General features: G+C 44.3%; 1 protein-coding gene across 1 annotated transcript in view; it reads left to right on the top strand.

Moving 5' to 3' along the window:
• LOC143983030 (multidrug and toxin extrusion protein 2-like) overlaps positions 1-20,834 on the top strand; it is a 197,111-nt gene that overhangs the window by 168,206 nt on the left and 8,071 nt on the right. The window contains exons 12-14 of the mRNA XM_077482257.1: positions 3,072-3,147; positions 4,114-4,183; positions 13,083-13,215. Coding sequence (XP_077338383.1) covers positions 3,072-3,147; positions 4,114-4,183; positions 13,083-13,215 — 279 coding nt within the window. The remainder of the gene's footprint in view (positions 1-3,071; positions 3,148-4,113; positions 4,184-13,082; positions 13,216-20,834) is intronic.

The raw sequence follows: 20,834 nt of genomic DNA, 5'->3' as shown, positions 1-20,834 counted from the left end.
AATTGATGGCAAGATGAATGCAGTATGTTATCAAAAAATTCTGGAGGAACATTTGCATTTATCAGCCAGGAAGCTGCGCATAGGACATACGTGGACATTCCAACATGACAATGATCCAAAACAAAAGGCCAAGTCGACCTGTCATTGGCTACAGCAGAATAAAGGGAAGGTTCTGGAGTAGCCATCTCAGTCTCCTGACCTCAATATCATTGAGCAACTTTGGGGAAATCTCAAACGTGCAGTTCATGCAAGGCAGCCCAAGAATTTACAGGTACTGGGGGCTTTTTGCCAAGAGGAATGGGCAGATTTACCATCTGAGAAAATAAAGAGCCTCATCCACAAATACCACAAAAGACTTCAAGCTGCTATTGATGTAAAAAGGGGAAATACACGGTATTAAGAACTGAGGTATGTAAATTTTTGATCAGGGTCATTTGGCTAGTTTCTGTTGTCATTATGATTTAAAGTATAAACACAACTGATTGATAATAAATGGTTTCAGCCAAACATAAACCATGAGTGAAAGAAAAGTTTTTGTGTTATCATTCATATTCTCTGAAAAATGGCCAAGAAATCATAAATTCTGCCAGGGTATGTAAACTTATGAGCACAACTGTATACCCAGATAGCAATCAATTGTGCTGCAAGTTTGAAAATGACTTGCTAAGCTATTGCTAGACTTTCCAGGCTTCACAAGTTTGTTGCACAATTGCAGCAAGTCCACATCTCATGACTCCAGATCAACTTTCTTTGCAAACATTCTACAAGTCTGCTACAAGTTCATGTTCAGATATGTTGTGCAATAGTCATTCCACCACAGGGGCACTGTGGCTGAATTTTCATGCTGTAGACTTGCAGAGCTTTTGATGTAGACTTACCACTGCAACTTTGCTCTTGCTACGCAAGTTTGCTACAAATTGGAAAAGTGTCAACTAGAACTTGTTTCAAGTGCTCTGGAAGTGTACCACTTGACAGTGAAAATGTGCAACAAGTTAACAGGGCTTACAATTTAACACTGCCACAAATTTGTTATCGTTGCTATCTTGGTTACTCTGTGCTCCCCTGAGAAAGTACTATACTTCCAGTAAGAATACTTGCTCACCTGACTAGTGGATATATATACACATACAGGTCAGAAAATGCTTTATGCAATCATTTGGTGATATCTCCAATCCAGTAGATACTGATGATAGCCAGGTTACATTTAAATCACCAACTGGTCCCCTTTATATCATAGGCATCCTTCTGTTCATCTATTTATGCTCATAGAGGAGAGGAGGCCTAGGATAACCACAATGTAGCACACTCACATATTGAATATGAGTCACAGACTTGTTACCAACATTAAAATCACGCAATTGAGTTTTTTTCGCTCCCGACCAGAAGTGACATTGCCCGGGTCTGCCCTATGTGTTACACCCCTTGCACACGTGACTTCCTCAAGGTAACAAGCTGGGTGACACTCTTAATAATATACTATACACAATGTACTAGTAACCATGCTAACTAAACCAGAGGTAAAATATATACAAAACCTCTAAATGGCAACAATCACGCAAATCAGTCAGCTACCTACATTCAAAGGATGCAAATACAAAAATAAATAAAACAAATTATCGTTAAAATACAAAGCGGATGTGGCCATTTAAAAAAAAAAAATATAGCCCTTAACATTAAAAAATAAATAAATAAAAAATTATGAAAATAAAACTAAAATGGTTGTTTTCCCAGAGTTTGCTATAACTGCTTATAAAGTGTTAGGAAGAGTACAGTTTCAAACTGTTAGTGGAGTCCAGTTAAGTCTCTTGGAGTCCAGTTAAGTCCCCAGACTGACAATGCTGCTGTACAAAGGTGTCTACTTTACTACTTCATCAAGAATGCAGACACCCTAAGACAGGAAGCATGTTACTGACTGGATCAGCAGGTGAAAATAAGGAAAAAAGTCTAAAAAGAAAATGAATGCAGCCGCCACATTAAAGATTGGTAAGCTGCAATATATTCATTTTTGTTTTGCCGTTTAGTACCGCTTTAAATTGTTGACAATGCGAATTGTCCCTAAAAACAAATTCTCATGGGAGGTCAGAGTAAGAGGACCATTTTTAAAGCTGAGCTAGCCAGATTCAAAATAGGCATGTGTAACCTAGGTAAATGTGGTGAACATGCCTCTAAGCAAATTACTAGTTGGTTAACTTTTATTACCAGATTTGCTTCTGCAGAGTGACGAACCATAAATGAACTTCATGTACTTAGGTGTCCTAGTTGACAATTAGTATAGATACATATCAAGTAGTGCCATTCCTGCTTCGTCTTTGGGTCTATGCAAGGAGATAAGTATTTTTTTCACTGGCAACCATTTCTACTGGGTCAGGAATTTATAGGAAATTCAAAATCTTGTCACAGGAACCGGATATAAAGGGGATCTTTCAACAGGAACACCTACTTCAGTGTTAGGTGTCTTATGCCGCGTACGCGCGATCGAATTGTCCGGCGGACTCGGTCCGCCCGGACCACAGTACGCCGGACAATCCGATGCGTGTGTGAGCTTCAGCAGGCTTTTTAATCGTAAAGTCCGGCGGACTTAGAAAGTAGTTTTGACTCAAAATTTGTCCGCCGGACTTGGCTTTGAGCGGACAATCCATTTGTCAGTGTGCTAGTCCGGCAGACTAAAAATGACGCATGCTCTGAAGCCAGTACGAGAAGGAAGCTATTGGCTACTGGCTATTGAACTTCATTTTTCTAGTCGCGTCGTATGTGCTCTACGTCATCACGTTAGAAATCGCCGGACTTTCGGAGCGTCCGTGTGTGGCCAAGTCTGTTCTTTATAAAATCTGGATTGTTTGCCGGATTGTTTGCTGGATTGTTTGCCGGACCAATTCCGCCGGACAATTCGATCGTGTGTTTGAAAAACATTACTTGTGTATTTATGTATCCTTTGTTTTCAATTATTCAATTAAATTATTGGAACACCACTTTTGTTTAAGTTACTGTTGTTTGATGTGTTAGTGAGCATACACTAGACATTTCAAACATTAAACTATTTTTCAGACTAATTTGTACTTCCTGTTTTTCAGCATTTAGTTGCTTGTTGATCAGCAGTACTGCACTTGCACTGAGAAATGTCATAGGTTATGTGTTTACAACCGATAGGTGAGTAATATGGAGATAAAACAATTTCTTCTTTTAGAGGACCAGTATATTTTGCTAAGGACTTTAGAGGTCAGATACAATTTCTTTGGTTTCCAGCATTATCAGCACCTTGAACCAGGAAAGGAGGCTTCTGCTAATGATAGGGAATTAGAACATGTGCAATAATGGGAGTGAAGGGGAGGACTGGCCAAATAAGGCTTTCACTGGGATGCATCATCAGGGCTAGGTTGGAAAATCCTTGACACTCAGTATCTTGCATATAAGCGGACGGTACTTCAGAAAATAATGGTGAGTGAAGTCCAGATGTTAGAAAGCCCCTCATGTTACTTGGCTCATAGGTTCTCTAGGCAAGGGCACTGGCACTTAGCAACTTGCCATTCAAATGGGGATACCCTTCAGGAAAGAAAATCTGACAATACTGTATCCATTCCAGTCACTTGACAGGTCTTTCTGGTGGGCAGAACTTTATAGAACAGGAACCTCACTCAATCCTCTTGGAGTCACCCTAGGCAACGCGATTTTCTTGCATTATTGGCAAATTGGCAAGACCTCACAGGCCTTACTGCCATGCCAGCTTGCAAAAAGGTCCTGTCACCTCTTTACAAGACCAAAATTGAAAATAAAGAATGACAGAATTAGTACATAGATATCAGTACATATTTACTTAATAATAAGTTCAAGTTTATGGAAGAATTCCCAGTTATCATTTGCTAACGCTAAAGGAAGAAAATTTTTAATTTTTCAATCAAATTTTTCATTTTTCAACCACTACAGAAAAGTCTGGTAAACATGCAGCTTTTCTGGGTAAATAAAATCCATATACATGGGGGCTATTAGTAGATTAAATGGCTACTTTTCTTTTCTACTTATCCTATATTAAATATTATTTTACATTATACTGTCATAGTAAGTATTTTATCATATACAGTATTCTTATGTGATTCATTTTTTTTTCTTTATATTCAGAGATATTATTGCTTTGCTTTCAAAAATCGTGCTCCTATTTGCTCCACTGCACCTGTGTGAGGGAACAAATGTAAGTACCGTATTTCATTATTAAGTTCAATTGTATGCAGCACTGACCCCCAAGGAGCTGCTGGTTTGAATTGGGCCTGTACTTTACCTAGAAGCCCCACTAACTTGACTCAATCCCCTTGGCACAGCTGTGGTGCAATGTAATACAGTACAATATAAAGCAATGCAAAGTATCTGTATATACCCTCAGGATCCACTGGCTCCACCTGGTGAAGAAGAAAAAATACGCCACACAACTGGATACTTAATCAGAAATATTGTTTACTATAAAATATTTAAACAGGTGGTTACAGTAATTGTGCTGTCATCCCAACATAGGACGACAGCACAATATATTTCAATATAATACAATATAAAGTATGTATGTATGTATTTATATAAACCTGGGAGCTCCCCTGCTTTAAAGGCTATATGTGGGGCCTCACTTAAAGTACTTTATTTCAGGGTTTTCTTTTCTTCGCTAGCTAAAGTCACTCCTTTGTATTTGTAATCCAAAGTTCATGGAGGATTAAGCTGAAATGCTCCTGGTGTAACTCCAGTAACTTATTAACAAATGCTGAGGTGCCAAAGTAGGTAGGCCTCAAGCCTGCTCAGTGTCAGTTGCTCTGCTACACCTCCGTGGAACTGCAGATTCCAGCGAGGCCTGTTTGTGAGTCTAACTGCGTGCAAAGTTAACAAACGGTGGGCCGCAACCTGCTCACCAACTGGATCAGGGTTCCGCGTGATCACTTTGGTCCGGTGGCTGTAGCTTGCCTTTCTATCAGCTAGGCCAGATGCTCTGTATCGCTCCGCTGAATCGATCTGGTTCTCCGATTCTCCGCTGAGTGTCTTTGGACCTTCTCAATCCGGCTACCGTCTTTCAGACTCCTTCAGGTCACTTCAAATAACAAACAGGCTCACGCTCCACGATAGCTATCAGCTGCTGTCTCTCAGGAAACCTTTCCACAGATCCGCACAGGCAGGCAGCGTGGTCCCAAGAGACCTAAAATGGCCGCTCGGGTCCCTTTTATTTCCTACCCAGCGTGTTCATGAGTAGGTCACATGGACTCCTGGGTAACAAGGTCAACCTTCAGAATCCAAACAAAACAGTCACTTCCTGTACAAGTCTTTAGATTGTTCTGAGGTACTAATAAACAGGTGCATTACCCATATTTGGTCACTAGATGGCTCTGGTACAAAACCACAGTAATGTCCATATACCTTACATTAAAGCATGCATAATCACATCAATATGCAAGGATGTCAGCGCTACACACTCCCCCTGCTTAAACCCTTTGGTCCCCAAAGAGGCCCAAATTGCTGGCTCTATCCTGTATCTTAGCATCTATACTGTCATACAATATTGACAGAGGAGCTTCCCACCAGTTGTCATATGGTGAGGAGCTATCCTGTGCACTCACAGCTAATACTACCATATCTGGTACAGATGTGCCAAGGGGTGAGGTGGGGTCCCCTACTGAATCGGTAGTAGAGAGACCAGGCAGTTCAGAGTTTCTTTTGCTGTCAAACTGAGAGGCTTCAGAGCAGTCGTCCAATGTATCATAGGTCAGTCAGCGAGGTGAGCGAATGTCTCTCTTTGCTCTTGACACTTTCGGGGTATCCATTTCTTTTGGCAAGTACCTTCAACCCTCTTCTCAGTGTCTGCAGGTGGGGAGTAGTCTAGAGTACTGAGTTCTTCCGTAAGACAAGTTGCTGGTACAAATTCTGGGGCCTCTGCTCTGAGGGTCCCATCATTGTCTTCTTCCACCTCTGAAAAACCATCAGCATCTGCTTCAGAAGTTTCTGTAGGCCATAACCAACTCATCTCCACCTCCTCATCTTCTGCTGAAGGCACAGGTTGAGATCTGGTTGTTGGCCTAATCACATCGGTGGATGAGGATGGGGGTTCCCCCTCTGTACTTATCCTAACTGCCTCAGTGAGTGGCAAGAGGTGATTTCTGTGCCAAGTCTTCACTGGCCCAGTGTTTCCTTCTGGCTTAATTTCATACACTGGGAGCCCTGGAAGTTTCCTACACACAACATAAGGCTGCGACCTCCAGTGATCAGCCAGTTTATGTTTTCCTGAGATGCCTAGATTTCTTTGCAAAACCCGGTCACCTGGTTGAAGATCTTCGACTCTCACTCACAGGTCAAAGTTCCTCTTGTTCCGGTTATCCCTGGAGCTTGATGTGGCTCGGGCCTGCTCATAAGCAATTTTCAAATTCCTCCTCAGCCTATCCACATATCCTTTATGGGAGGTCTCTGATGTGTGGTCCAAGGAGGTCCCAAAAGCCAGATCCACTGGTAATTGGGCTTCACAGCCAAACATTAATCGGTAGGGTGAATACCCAGTGGTGCTATTGGAAGCATGGACCAGTGCCGTGATGTGTCTACTCCAGTGGGGTTTTTGCTCTGCAGTTAATGTTCCCAACATATTCAGGAGGGTCATGTTGAACCTTTCTGGCTGAGGGTCCCCTTGTGGGTGATAAGGAGTAGTCCTGGACTTCTGTATGCCTAGTAAATCCAGCAGTCTTTTAATCAACCTGCTCTCAAAGTCTCTCCCTTGATCCGAATGTATCCTTCGAGGTAAGCCATAATGAACGAAAAACTTTTCAACAAGAGTCTTTGCCACTGTGGTTGCTTGCTGATCTCTAGTGGGAAATACCTGGGCATAATGGGTGAAGTGATCTGTTACCACTAAGATGTCCCCTTGCCCACTTAGTTCGGAATCTAAGCAGACAACACTGTACCCAGATGAAATTATTATCACTTTGTCCCCACAAATGGAGACAGGACCGTGGATCTGTGTGTTTACATATGCAGGTCCATGGTCCTGCTCTGTTGCCAGGCAATCGCGGATGCCCGGCAGACATAGCGACTGCTGGGCATGCGCATAGAGTCCCCAGTGACATGGCGGGGGAGCGCGCGCATGCCCTGGCGGGCCGAAAAGGCGAGGGCGTCATATAATGCCGGCGGTTGGCAAGCAGTTAAAGTAGATGGGCAACAGCAGCAGAAGACCACCCCGGGTGCCACTCCTGTCAGCTAATGAAACAAGGCTATCTGAAATATATCTGCTATGAAGGTGTACCACATCCCCAAAAAGATAGAAAAAAAGAGAGAACCCCCTGGGATTGGGACTTTATAGGTACTACCATATTCACATGTATAGAAAAGTATAAAAAGATTTATTATACAAAAGATTACAGAGTTACAATATCAAAAATCATATAAATAATCAAGGATGCATAGCAATATACAAAAAATCATGGATAGGTGTAGTGGAGCAACCCAAACCCTAGACATTTCAGAGATGAATTCTATTCTCCTTCATCAGGGTTTTTTTATTAAGGTAACACCATATCTAGAAGATTTAAACAAAAAAATCAACCAGAAAAATCGCAACCAAGATTGTTATAATACCATTCGCTAATATAATACACATACTTACATCCTAATCACTAGATAGGTACATTTTTGCATCCAAAACAATTGTAAAATAAATGCAGAAGAGGCATCATGACGCGAATTCCATCCATCCAGATATTATTTGAAGAGTATATGAATAGTGCATCAGCAAGAAGAAAAAGTAATTTGTAAAACGGAAGGGGAAAATGTTGTAGTCCCCCGCTATTTCATCTATCCTGTCTGGCACACTGCAGTCAAAAAAAATTGGACCGACAGGGGATCTACATGTGCACTGGGGCCAGAGAACGCTGGAGAGTCTGCAGGGGAAGCAAACAAAAAGGACAACACTAATACATATTAATTTAATATTGTATACAGAGGAATGCATATCATAATGTAAATGCAGCCTCACCTTTAGTCAAAAGTGATGTCGCTAACAGGCCACAAATACACAGGAGAGGGACGCATCAAAGGCCCCGGGGTCCCACAAAATTGTGCCACTGGCAGGTAAAAAACAAAAGCGAAAAAAATCAGTATGTATAATATATAAATATATATTATATATTTTAAATCCCATAGGGGAAATGCAATCAAGCAAATTATATGGCCGGATGAATATGCATACAACACGACATATCCACACTAATCCATCCATCCCTAGGGACAATGATATAAGCACCCAAAAAGCCAGCAAAAATACCTGCACAGAAAGGATTCAAATTGTGATCACCCAGGTAAACCCAGATCAACGTCCATCTCCCAGCCCTGTCAGATCTGCACTGAAGCAGCACTTAAGTAGTGAACCAGTCACAGATGATCGGTCACAAATGCTGATCAGCCGTGTCTCCAGCTGTCCCTGAACACTCCTCCCAAGGCGGGCCCCCTGAGATGACGCCGTGCCCCACCTCCACACTGCGCAGGCACCGCATGCACAGTGCACATGCGCGTGCAGCGAAAGATCAAAAGGCCAGTCCGCTTGAACGCCGCATGCGCGCCAACGTCATCCCACCAGCGCGGAGAGTCAATGGGGGGAAAACAAAGAGCACCAGATGGTAATGGTGAAAGATCCCTCCTCACTGTATACCCCAGACGGGGACTATCTCTCCGCGTAGGGAAATAAATAACTATATAAAAAAAAAAACAAGACTGCAATTCAATACAAACAATGTATATAGTCTCTGGAGGAAGGAATAAAGAGGAACCCCGCGTCAGTGTCTCCACCACAAAGGGCAGAGAAATAGCAAACCAAACAAAGCAAAAACAAACCAGGATAAATGAAATGAAGCAGAATAAATAAATAATTGCCTTCTGATATGGATATAGTGTAAGAGATAAGGAAACTCAGTATACATAAGAAAGATCCAATGGGGCAACAATAAAGATTGCTCATATATCACTGGGTCAAGGGAACAAATGTGCTCACACCACAGATTCCGGTTATTTCTCCATTCCTCCCGAACTGAATCCCTCCAAAAATGGTCTAAAGCAAATGGCCTCATTAAGGCCAGGGGGGCAGGTGGCCCTCAAAGTATATATCCACCTAAGTTCGAGCTGGAGGAGATTTTTGTTCCAGTCCTCTCCCCTCAGACTGGGGTGGATACGGTCCAAAATCAAGAATTTAACCCTAGGGAAAATGCCCTGATGGACTAGGGGGTTTTGTCTCCCCAATTGCAGATCAGGATTACAGACCTGCATACTACGAATGTGGCGATAGGCTCTCTTCCAAAAGGAGAGCTTGGTTTTCCCAATATAGAAACAAACACAATCACATTGGAGGAGATACACCACCCCAAATGTCTGGCAATTCGCAAAATGGCGAGCTTTAAAAATGTGACCATTTGGCAAAGTGGGATTTTTACTGGTGTTCATGTATCAACAGTACCCACATGCACCACACATGAAGGTGCCCTTATATTTATCATGATCACTCGCTTCCTTTTCCCTATATTCACTCTTGACTAATCTGGAAGCAACAGATGTTGCCCTCCTAAAGGTAAAAAGGGGGACATCTGGGATTAAACGACCAAGTTGAGGGTCCATTTTGAGGGTATGCCAGTATTTTAAGACAATCTTGCGAATATCAATATGTTGATTACAATATTTTGTTATGATTCTAAGGGGGTTGTCCTGACTAGAAGGTCGTTGGGAGTATAAGATATCCTGTCTAGTTCGAGTAGTGGCCCAACGAAATGCCTTTTTGAGAGACGTGTTCGAATATCCCCAGAGGAGAAGACTGTGTCTCAATTTATCTGCCTCTGTTTTGAAAATAACATCGTCCATACAGTTACGTCTTACCCTTAAGTATTGGCTATATGGTATAGACCTGATTAGGGTCTGGGTGTGAAATCTAGAAGCATGCAGGATATTGTTTCCTGCAGTTTCTTTGCAATTTCTTTGTTAGTTAAGAACAGGATACTGAGTTTACAATTCACACATGCTCCCCAAAATTGACAATAGAAAATTGGAAAAATTTCTATTGTCAAATAGAATTTGGCACAGGCTCCCAAAAATTGACAATAGAAAATTGGAAAAATGTTGCCTGGTGTGATAAGTCTCGATTTTAGCTGTGACATTCTGATGGTAGGGTCAGAATTTGGTGTAAGCAACATGAAAGCATGGATCCATCCTGCCTTGTATCAACAGTTCAGGATGGTGGTGGTGGTGGTGTAATGGTGTGGGAGATATTTTCTTGGCACACTTTGGGCCCCAATTGAGCATTGTCTAAAGGCCATGGCCTACCTGAGTATTGTTGCTGACCATGTCCATCCCTTTATGACTACAGTGTACCCATCTTCTGATGGCTACTTCCAGCAGGATAATGCACCATGTCACACAGCTCAAATCATCTCACCACTGGTTTCTTGTAAATGGCAATGAGTTCACTGTACTCCAATGGCCTCCACCGTCAACAGATCTAAATCCAATAGAGCACCTTTGGGATGTTCTGAAATCGGCAGCAACTGCGTGATGCTATCATGTCAATATGGACCAAAATTTCTGAAGAATGTTTCCAACACCCTATTGAATCTATGCCACGAAGCATGAAACAGTTCTGAAGGCAAAAGGGGGTCCAACCCGCTACTAGCAAGGTGTACCCAATAAGCTGGCCGGTGTATACACTAGGGCGTTTCCCGAAATATTTTGCCAGTGTCTGAACACTCAAAAGTAGCGGCATGTAATCCATGGCCTAAGAATATTAGTTACTGTGCAATTAAAGTGGTATTAAACCCAAAAACAAAAATCTATTAGATTGCAGTTCACCAATTCTTAGATGTAGTGGCAGCATTAGGTTTGGGGTTTTTTTAGGCTTTTTTTCCTTTATTTTCGCTTGGTGATCCAGCCAGTAAATATGTTATTTTTCAATCTACTTTAATTGACCAACCTGTATAGACAAAGTAGCAGTTAGGAGGTTGTGACAAACCATTTAACAATGACAGGGGTGTTTACAATGGTCAGCTTTCATTGATTTACAGATGCATCTCCAAAAATGAGAATATTATCGAAAAAAGTTAATTTATTTCTGTAATTCAATTCAAATGTGAAACTCATATTCTATATGGATGTGTTACACACAGAGTGTTATTATTCAAGCATTTCTTTTTTTTTTTTTTTTTTTGATGATTATGGCTTATAGCTAGTGAAACCCCAAAATTCAGTATCTCCGAAAATTAGAATATTACATAAGATCAATTAAAAAAAAGGATTTTGAATACAGAAAAGATGACTTACTGAAAAGTATGTTCATGTACAGTACGGTATGCACTCAATACTTGGTCGGGGCTCCTTTTGCATGAATTACTGCATCAATGTGGTGTGGCATGGAGGCGATCAGTCTGCTGAGGTGTTTTGGAAGCCCAGGTTGCTTTCATAGCAGCCTTCAGCTCGTCTGCATTGTTGCGTCTGGTGTCTCTCATCTTCCTCTTGACAATACCCCACATTTTCACTTTAGGGTTTATATCAGATGAGTTTGCTGGCCAATCAAGCAGAGTGATACTATGATCATTAAAGCAGGTATTGGTACTTTTGGCAGTGAGAGTAGTCCTGCTGGAAAATGAAATGAGCATCTCCATAAAGCTGGTCTGCAGAGGGAAGCATGAAGTGCTCTAGAATTTCCTGGTAGAGGGCTTCACTGACTTTGAACTTGATAAAACACAGTGGACCAACACAACCAGATTACATGGTTTCCCTCCAAAAAAATATTAATATGCACACAGATACATTAAATTGTCCAAAATGTTTCATGCACAAATTTTGATTGATATGCATTAGAATAGGTGGTGAGGCGATACAGCTCAGACATACTGTATATAGGTATAAATCTCCCCCCGATAGCTTAGTGTTCTTTGTGTGGGGATAAAAAACAAGGTTGTACTTGTTTTGATATTCAGGATTTCAGGAACACCTGCAGGTTCATTTCAGTGTTCAAGCCCCTGAGCACCAGTGTCCCAAGGCAGAAAAAACATTATTTTGCAGGCTGGAGAAGTACAGTGTCGCAGTCGCTCCTTCTGCTTGATAGTTTCAGGGCAAAAAATCCTTTTACTTTTAATCCTTTTAATTGACCCTAATAGTACTGCATGAAATGCTGAGCTAGTGGAGACTCATCATCTTTCCCCCTGATACTTGAGAGGAGTTCCTCGATTTTTAAGGTCTGTTTTCTAAATACTCAGGGCCTGGAACAGTAACCCAGATGCAGGGCAATATCCACTGCATCAATAAGGTTTGGATCAACCTCCTGTAAATCAAAGTCAGTGGCAGACTGTAGCTTTTCCAAAACAGCTCTATAGAGATGGACTGTTGAGACTGAATCTGACAGGGGCCACAGGCTTACATTTTTGGGCTCAGATGCTACAGGGGATGGTGCAAAACTTATTTAGGGTCTCTGCAGGCAGAGTGCTCCAACAAAAACAGCTAAAAATTGTTGCGTCTGCATTTAGGTTTAGGTGGACATGGGGGGGGGGGGGGGCCTGACTCACCCAACAGAGTTGTTTTCGGCGTAGGGCTTCCCCTTTAAATCCATACCAGGTGACGGGGCCAGCTAGTTGTCAATCTTGCAGCCGAAGGCGGTGACATTGACTTCCTTCGCTGGTCCCATCTACCTGAGGCCACGTTCAAAATGAACGGACTTTCCTCCGTGTGTGGGCAAGTCCGTTCATTTGAAAATTTCAGAGGACTCCCACCATAGTCCGGCGGTTTGTCTGCCGCACCTAGTCCGGTCGTGTGTGAGCAGGTATGCTCATTCGGAAAGTCCGGCGGACCTCCGCTTCAAAGTCCGATCGTGTGTAAGCAGCATTATAGACAGTGGTATAACCGAACTATTTCTGAATTCATGAATCCCTCAATGGATGAGAAAGAAAAGATTTTTGATCTTTTACTTGATAATCTGTGCAAGAAAATATTTGTTTATTTATAGGTTGCTGAACAGGTTTTGCAGTTCATACATTTTCATCGTGGTCCTATGAAAGATAAATATATAGGATAAATATATAGGATATTTAACATTCAATATTCTCTTGTAGACAGCCTGCAGTGGAATATTAAGAGGAACAGGAAGACAAAAAATTGGTGCTTTTACAAATGTTTTTGGGTATTACCTCATTGGGATTCCAGTTGGAATATCGCTGATGTTTCTAACAAAACTTGGAGTTATGGGTAAGATCATTACTGCATAAATGACAGGAATATATATGCATATAAAATGTTTCCATCTCCCTAAACTGAATTATTTGTACTTGATTGTTGTAATATTGACCTGTCCCTTTTTGTAGCCTCTGTGCCTGGCCTGAGACAACCACTGCAGACAATGTTAATTATACAGCTGAACTCTGCATTTAGAAATGTGAGGCAAACAATATTATTCGAAAGATGTCTGCACTGCAGTGTTTAAACTGTTCAAAATTAATATTTTCTTTTACTAGCCCCAATGTCCGTCTTGTGGGAATACTGTATATTATAGGAATTTACAAATAAGGGAGGAGGAAATGATACCATGCAAAAGGGGAGGAATTACAAAAATGTACATATAATTAACACAGATGACCACAAGATGGCAGCATACTATAAACAATCAAATAGTGAAACAGTATTCGCTATATCAGCCTTTTTCCACAAGAGTGCCTTTAGGTTTCCTCAGGGGTTCCTTGGCAAAACCCCGTAAAATTTCCCAAAAATTGTATACAAGTCAGCAAGTGTATCAAACCTACCTTATAGTTACCCAAAGCCACAGGTTTTCATTGTGCGCCATTACAACCTTTGGCCACCAGCATTCCAACATTCCGTGGTGTCATCGGTTGATAAGGAGGATGTTGGGCATGTGCACAGCATCCTTGTTTGAACCTCCCCTGTCCCTTTACATCAGTAATGAGGTCACATTAGCTGAGTGAAAGAGAGAAACATTGCAATACTAGTCTGTACCAGTGTGCAAAGGTGTATTTGGAAGAATAAATGACCTCTGACTTTGGGCTTCCTACGTAGGTGGATATTGCTGCGTAATGTAAATTTATTCAATACATTTTTTACAATTTAGAATGGAGTGCCTCGAGATTGTGAATCATTTTAAAGGGTGTCTTGACTGAAAAAAGGTTAAGAAACACTGGGCTATATACAGTTGTGCTCATAAGTTTACATACCCTGGCAGAATTTATGATTTCTTGGACATTTTTCAGATAATATGAATGATAACACAAAAACTTTTCTTTCACTCATGGTTAGTGTTTGGCTGAAGCCATTTATAATCAACTGTGTTTATTCTTTTCAACAGAAAGTACCCAAATGACCCTGATCAAAAGTTTACATACCCCAGTTCTAAATACTGTGTATTGCCCCCTTTAACATCAATAACAGCTTGAAGTCTGTTGTATTTGTGGATGAGGCGCTTTATCTTCTCAGATGGTAGAGCTACCCATTCTTCTGGGCAAAAAGCCTGCAATTCCTGTAAATTCTTGGGCTGTCTTGCATGTACTGCACGTTTGAGATCTCCCCAGAGTGACTCAATGAAATTGAGGTCAGGAGACCGAGAAGCCAACTCCAGAACCTTCAATTTAATCTGCTGCAGCCAACGACAGGTCGACTTGGCCTTGTGTTTTGGATCATTGTCATGTTGGAATGTCCAAGTACGTCCCATGCGCAGCTTCCTGGCCGATGAATGCAAATGTTCCTCCAGTATTTTTTGATAACATACTGCATTCTTCTTGCCATCAATTTTGACAAAATTTCCTGTGCTTTTGTAGCTCACACATCCCCAAAACATCACCGATCCACCTCCGTGTTTCACAGTAGGAATGGTGTACCTTTCATTATAGGCCTTGTTGGCTCCTCTCCAAATGTAGTGTTTATGGTTGTGACCAAAAAGCAAAATGTTGGTCTCATTACTCCAAATTACTTTGTGCCAGAAGGTTTGAGGCTTGTCTCTGTGCTGTTTAGCATATTGTATGTGGGATACTTTGTGGCATTTGTGTAGTAATGACTTTCTTCTGGCGACTCGATCATGCAGCCCATTTTTCTTCAAGTGCTTTCTTATTGTGCATCTTGAAACAGCCACACCACATGTTTCAGAGAGTCCTGTATTTCACCTCAAGTTATTTGTGGGTTTTTCCTTGCATCCCAAACAATTTCCTTGGCTGTTGTGGCTGAAATTTTAGTTGGTCTACCTGACCGTGGTTTGGTTGCAACAGTATCTCTCATTTCCCACTTCTTGATCAGATTTTGAACATTGCTGATTGGCATTCTCAATTCCTTGGATATCTTTTTTATATCCCCTTCCTGTTTTATACATTTCAACTACCTTTTCCCGCAGATCCTTTGACAATTCTTTTGCTTTCCCCATGACTCAGAATCCAGAGAGTGCAGCACTGGATTAAAGATGCAAGGGTCTGTCAAGAGTCCAGAAATTCACTGACTTTTTATACACACACACTAATTACAATCAAATAGATCACAGGTTAGGGTGGTTACATTTAATAGCCATTCAAATCCCTTTGTGTCAACTTACAGTATGTGCATGTTATCAGGCCAAAATCACCAGGGTTTGTAAACCTTTGATCAGGGTCATTTGGGTAGTTTCTGCTGTCATTATGATTTAAAGAGTAAACACAGTTGATTGATAATAAATGGCTTCAGCCAAACACTACCCATGAGTGAAAAAAAATTCTGCCAGGGTATGTAAACTTATGAACACAACTGTACATATATGCAATTGCACTGTCCACATAACTGCTGAAGGCATTCTCAGCTGAATTTAGCTTTGCTGATACTGATTGGCTGTTATGGGATCTGCTGCTATCAGAGGAGGACTGACCATTTGGACCCCTGTGCAGTGCCCAAGGGCCCGGAGCCACTATGGGGCCCCATCACGGTTGCCAGCCTCAGTAAAAGCAGGAACAGATTGTAAAAATCTGTGTTTTTTTACATCTGTCCTTGAAATGTCACGGACATAATTTTGCTGTAAAAATCCCGAGGCTATAGCTGCTCTGCCTCTCCACTACCTTCTCAGCCAATAGGAAGACGATGTACATGCCCCCTTATCCAGCGTGACTTCTTTGACATATGAGCAGGATATGTCACTGCTTGAGGACAGGTGAGAGAAAGAGGTGTGTACAGCCTGCAGCATGGATGGGGCTGCAGCCTGATGGTATGCTGGCTGATTTCAACTAACTGTATTCTGGTCACTGCTTACCCTGGTGAGCAGGAGGGGGAGGGGGGAGGTTGTCTTTCCTCCAGCAGGGCTGCTGAGGCTGTTAGATCGATTTTCTGTGTGAGGAAGAGTGCACTGCTTCTGGGGGAAGGACATGTTCTGAACTTCTCCCCCAATCAGTGGCGGAATTATCAGGGTCGCAACAGTCGCAGTTGCGACTGGGCCCTGGAATTCCATCACTGTGGAGGGGCCCGGCGTGGTTGCTATCCACAGGGCTGTGAGTGAAGAGCGTGTCTCTCATTTAACAGCAACGCAGAGACACCGGGACTGACGTTTAATTTTTCCTCGTCCTCTCTCCCAGGGAACACAAAACACACAGCTGATCTGCTCCCCCTTCGGCCCCCCCTCCCCTCCTCTCCTGTGTTCTCCGCGGGCATTCAGGTGCGAAGCTAACAAGCTCACATTTCCCGCGGAGAACACAGGAGAGGAGGGGAGGGGGGGCCGAAGGGGGAGCAGATCCTCTGTGTGTTTTGTGTCCTGTGCGAGAGAGGACGAGGGAAAATTAAACGTCAGTCCCGGTGTCTCTGTGCTGCTGTTACATGAGACACGCTCTCCACTCACAGCCGTGCTGACCCCTCTCTAGTGTGTGTATAGACTCAGGAAGATCCCGCTGCCCATCAATATCATAAAGCTGCTGATCGTTGCCTCCCCCCAGGTGCGGGGAGGGGGTACAGAGATCTTCTGGGGGCCAAGGTGCACAGCGGAGTCCAGCAAGGTACAGAGAAACCTCTTTAAGGGGGGGTGACTGTCTAGGGACCCTAAAGTAAGGGGGGCTCTCTGGGGACCCTGATGTAAGGGGGGTATCTGGGGATCCTGAAGCAAGGGGGCCCTCTGTGAACCCCCGATGTCCAATACCAACCCCACCCCTCCTCCAGTACCACCACCACCACCGTGCCACCCACCTTCAGTACCACCACCACCCACCTCCAGGACCACCACCACCACTCACCAGTACCACCACCACCACCGTGCCACCCACCTTCAGTACCACCGCCACCCCCCTCCAGTACCACCGTCACCCCCTCTCCAGTACCACCACCATGCCACCCACCTCCAGTACCACCACCACCCCTCCTCCAGTACCACCACCACCCCCTCTCCAGTACCACCACCATGCCACCCACCTCCAGTACCACCGCCACCCCTCTCCAGGACCACCATGCCTCTCCAGTACCATCGCAACCCTCCTCCAGTACCGCCACCCACCTCCAGTACCACCGCCATCCCTCTCCGGGACCACCATGCCTCTCCAGTACCACCGCCACCCCTCCCCAGGATCGCCACCCCTCTCCAGTACTGCCACCCACCTCCAGTACCACCACCAGCCCCCCTCAAGTACCACCACCACCACCCACCTCCAGTACCACCACCACCCCTCTCCAGGACCACCATCCCCCTCCAGTACCACCGCCACCCCCCTCCAGTACCACCACTGCACTGATGACACAAGTTTTACTCGGAACACAGGCTGCACAGAAATGTTTTACTTTGTTGTACCGTGGAAAAAAATATAGTATCAAAATCATGCTTTTTGGGGGGGGGGGGGGCCCTTCCTGATTTCTTGCATCGGGACCCTGAGGTTTCTAGTTACGCCTCTGCCCCCAATCTCTAGTACACCGAGTCCCTACTCATTACCTGCCCACCAGTACACAGGCACAGTCTCCCTCTCTCCTGTATTATCACCTAATGTGTACGTGAGCTGCCGGGGCAGTACAAGTACCAGCATGCTGGGAGATTGAGGCAGTAGCAGTGTGTTATATTAGGCTGATTTTTGGTTAAAAAGTGCCAATGTATGTCTATGTGTCTGTGTATACTGTACTGTGCGTGTGTGTATATACTGTGCGTGTGTGTCTGTATGTATACTGTGTGTTTGTCTGTATGTATACTGTGTGTGTGTGTGTGTGTGTCTGTATGTATACTGTGTCTGTATACTGTGTGTGTTTCTGTATGTATATACTGTTTATAATGTGTGTGTCTGTGTATACTGTGTATAATGTGTGTGTGTCTGTATGTATATTGTGTGTGTATACTGTGTGTGGGTGTATAGCACTTGGGGGGGGGGGGGGGGGGGGCTGCTATTATGTTGCACTCTTGGAAGGTTTTCTGTTATGTTGCACTCTGGGAACTCTGCTGTTATGTGGCACTCTTGGGGGCTCTGCTGTTATGTGGCACTTTGCTGTTATGTGGTACTCTGAGGGTCTCTGCTGTTATGTGGCACTCTTGGGGGCTCTGCTGTTATGTGGCACTCTGCTGTTATGTGGTACTCTGGGGGTCTCTGCTGTTATGTGGCACTCTTGGGGGCTCTGCTGTTATGTGGCACTCTGCTGTTATGTGGTACTCTGGGGGTCTCTGCTGTTATGTGGCACTCTTAGGGCTCTGCTGTTATGTGGCACTCTTGGGGCTCTGCTGTTATGTGGCATTCTGGGGAGCTCTGCTGTTATGTGGCACTCTGGGGGTTCTGCTGTTATGTTGCACTCTGGGGAGCTCTGCTGTTATGTGGCACTCTGGGAGTTCTGCTGTTTTGTGGTACTCTGCTGTTATGTGGCACTCTTGGGGCTCTGCTGTTATGTGGCACTCTGTGAAACTCTACTGTTATGTGGCACTCTGGGGAGCTCTGCTGTTATGTAGCACTCTGGGGGCTCTGCTGTTATGTGGTACTCTGCTGTTATGTGGCACTCTTGGGGCTCTGCGGTTATGTGGCACTCTGGGGAGCTCTGCTGTTATGCGGCACTCTGGGGAGCTCTGCTGTTATGTGACACTCTGGAGGCTCTGCTGTTATGTGGCACTGTTGGGGGCTCTGCTGTTATGTGGCACTCTTGGGGCACTGCTGTTATGGGTCACTGTTGGGGGCTCTGCTGTTATGTGGCACTTTTGGGGGCTCTGCTGTTATGTGGCACTCTGGGGGCTCTGCTGTTATGTGGCACTCTTGGAGGCTCTGCTGTTATGTGGCATTGTTGGGGGTTCTGCTGTTATGTGGCACTGTTGGGGGTTCTGCTGTTATGTGGCACTGTTGGGGGTTCTGCTGTTATGTGGCACTGTTGGGGGCTCTGCTGTTATGTGGCACTCTTGGGGGCTCTGCTGTTATGTGGCACTCTGGGGGTTCTGCTGTTATGTGGCACTGTTGCGGGTTCTGCTGTTATGTGGCACTCTTGGGGGCTCTGCTGTTATGTGGCACTCTGGGGGCTCTGCTGTTATGTGGCACTCTGGGGGCTCTGCTGTTATGTGGCACTCTGGGGGCTCTGCTGTTATGTGGCACTCTGGGGGCTCTGCTGTTATGTGGCACTCTTGGGGGCTCTGCTGTTATGTGACACTCTTGGGGGCTCTGCTGTTATGTGACACTCTTGGGGGCTCTGCTGTTATGTGGCACTCTTGGGGGCTCTGCTGTTATGTGGCACCCTTGGGGGCTCTGCTGTTATGTGGCACTCTTGGGGGCTCTGCTGTTATGTGGCACTCTTGGGGGCTCTGCTGTTATGTGGCACTCTTGGGGGCTCTGCTGTTATGTGGCACTCTTGGGGGCTCTGCTGTTATGTGGCACTCTTGGGGGCTCTGCTGTTATGTGGCACTGTTGGGGGCTCTGCTGTTATGTTGCACTCTGGGGGGCTCTGCTGTTATGTGGCACTCTGGGGGCTCTGCTGTTATGTGGCACTCTGGGGGCTCTGCTGTTATGTGGCACTCTTCGGGGCTCTGCTGTTATGTGGCACTCTTGGTGGCTCTGCTGTTATGTGGCACTCTTGGGGGCTCTGCTTTAAGGTGGGACTCTGATATAAGGGGGGTCTGTGATGAATAGGGAAAATGTTGGGACTTTGATGTAAGGGAGCACTCTGATGTGAGCGTGGTACTCATTCTGACTGCTGTACTGTATATATTGTTTTGTTTGTTACTTACTCCTGACCCATTTACTTTGTACATTATACTGTACATAGAGCTGACCAAGGTGTTCATTGTCTCAACAGTTGCTGGTTTTAATTAAGTTCTTCTGTAAGGTAGCCTCAGTAAGGGCCAGCTCACACCACATGCAGTCCAGTGTGTTTTTTTTCTGCATCAAAAATGCCTATAAAGTAGATTATATGGTTTGTAATGGCGTAGTCCATACCAGTGCAGTCAGTTCCAGGGCTTTTAAGTTCCAGAAAAAAAAAACATGCTGCATTTTTCCTGCAATGGACTGTACTGGAACGCAGTAAAAATGCATCGGAGTGCACTGGAACACATCGCTCGCCATGGTGCATTATGCTTGCTGCAGGTCATCATCTCCCTGGTAGGGGGCCCATGGGCCCATTATGTTGTTAAGGTGGTACTGCCCATTAAAGGCTCTTGGTGCCTTTACTGGGTCACCAGCTTTAGATCCCCTGCCACTTCACATGTCGCCAAGGTTGGTGGCCCTCCACATGGGTATGCCCACATTGATGTTGCGTCAAAAATATGGCTGTCACGTTGTGGCCATTTGTAAGCCTGGGGGCCCTATAACCTCCTAATGCCCGGAGGCCCCATGAGTTGTCAGTCCGCCCCTGGCTGCTATAGTCATAGGATAAGGAATGGTAGGAAAACAAACTAGTGCACAAATAATGTCCCGTAAATAGGC

Source organism: Lithobates pipiens, unplaced genomic scaffold (assembly GCF_037356315.1).
Source record: "Lithobates pipiens isolate NorthernLeopardFrog02 unplaced genomic scaffold, aLitPip1_a1.2 Scaffold_16, whole genome shotgun sequence".
NCBI lineage: Eukaryota > Metazoa > Chordata > Amphibia > Anura > Ranidae > Lithobates > Lithobates pipiens.
This window is presented reverse-complemented; position numbering and strand designations above follow the sequence as displayed.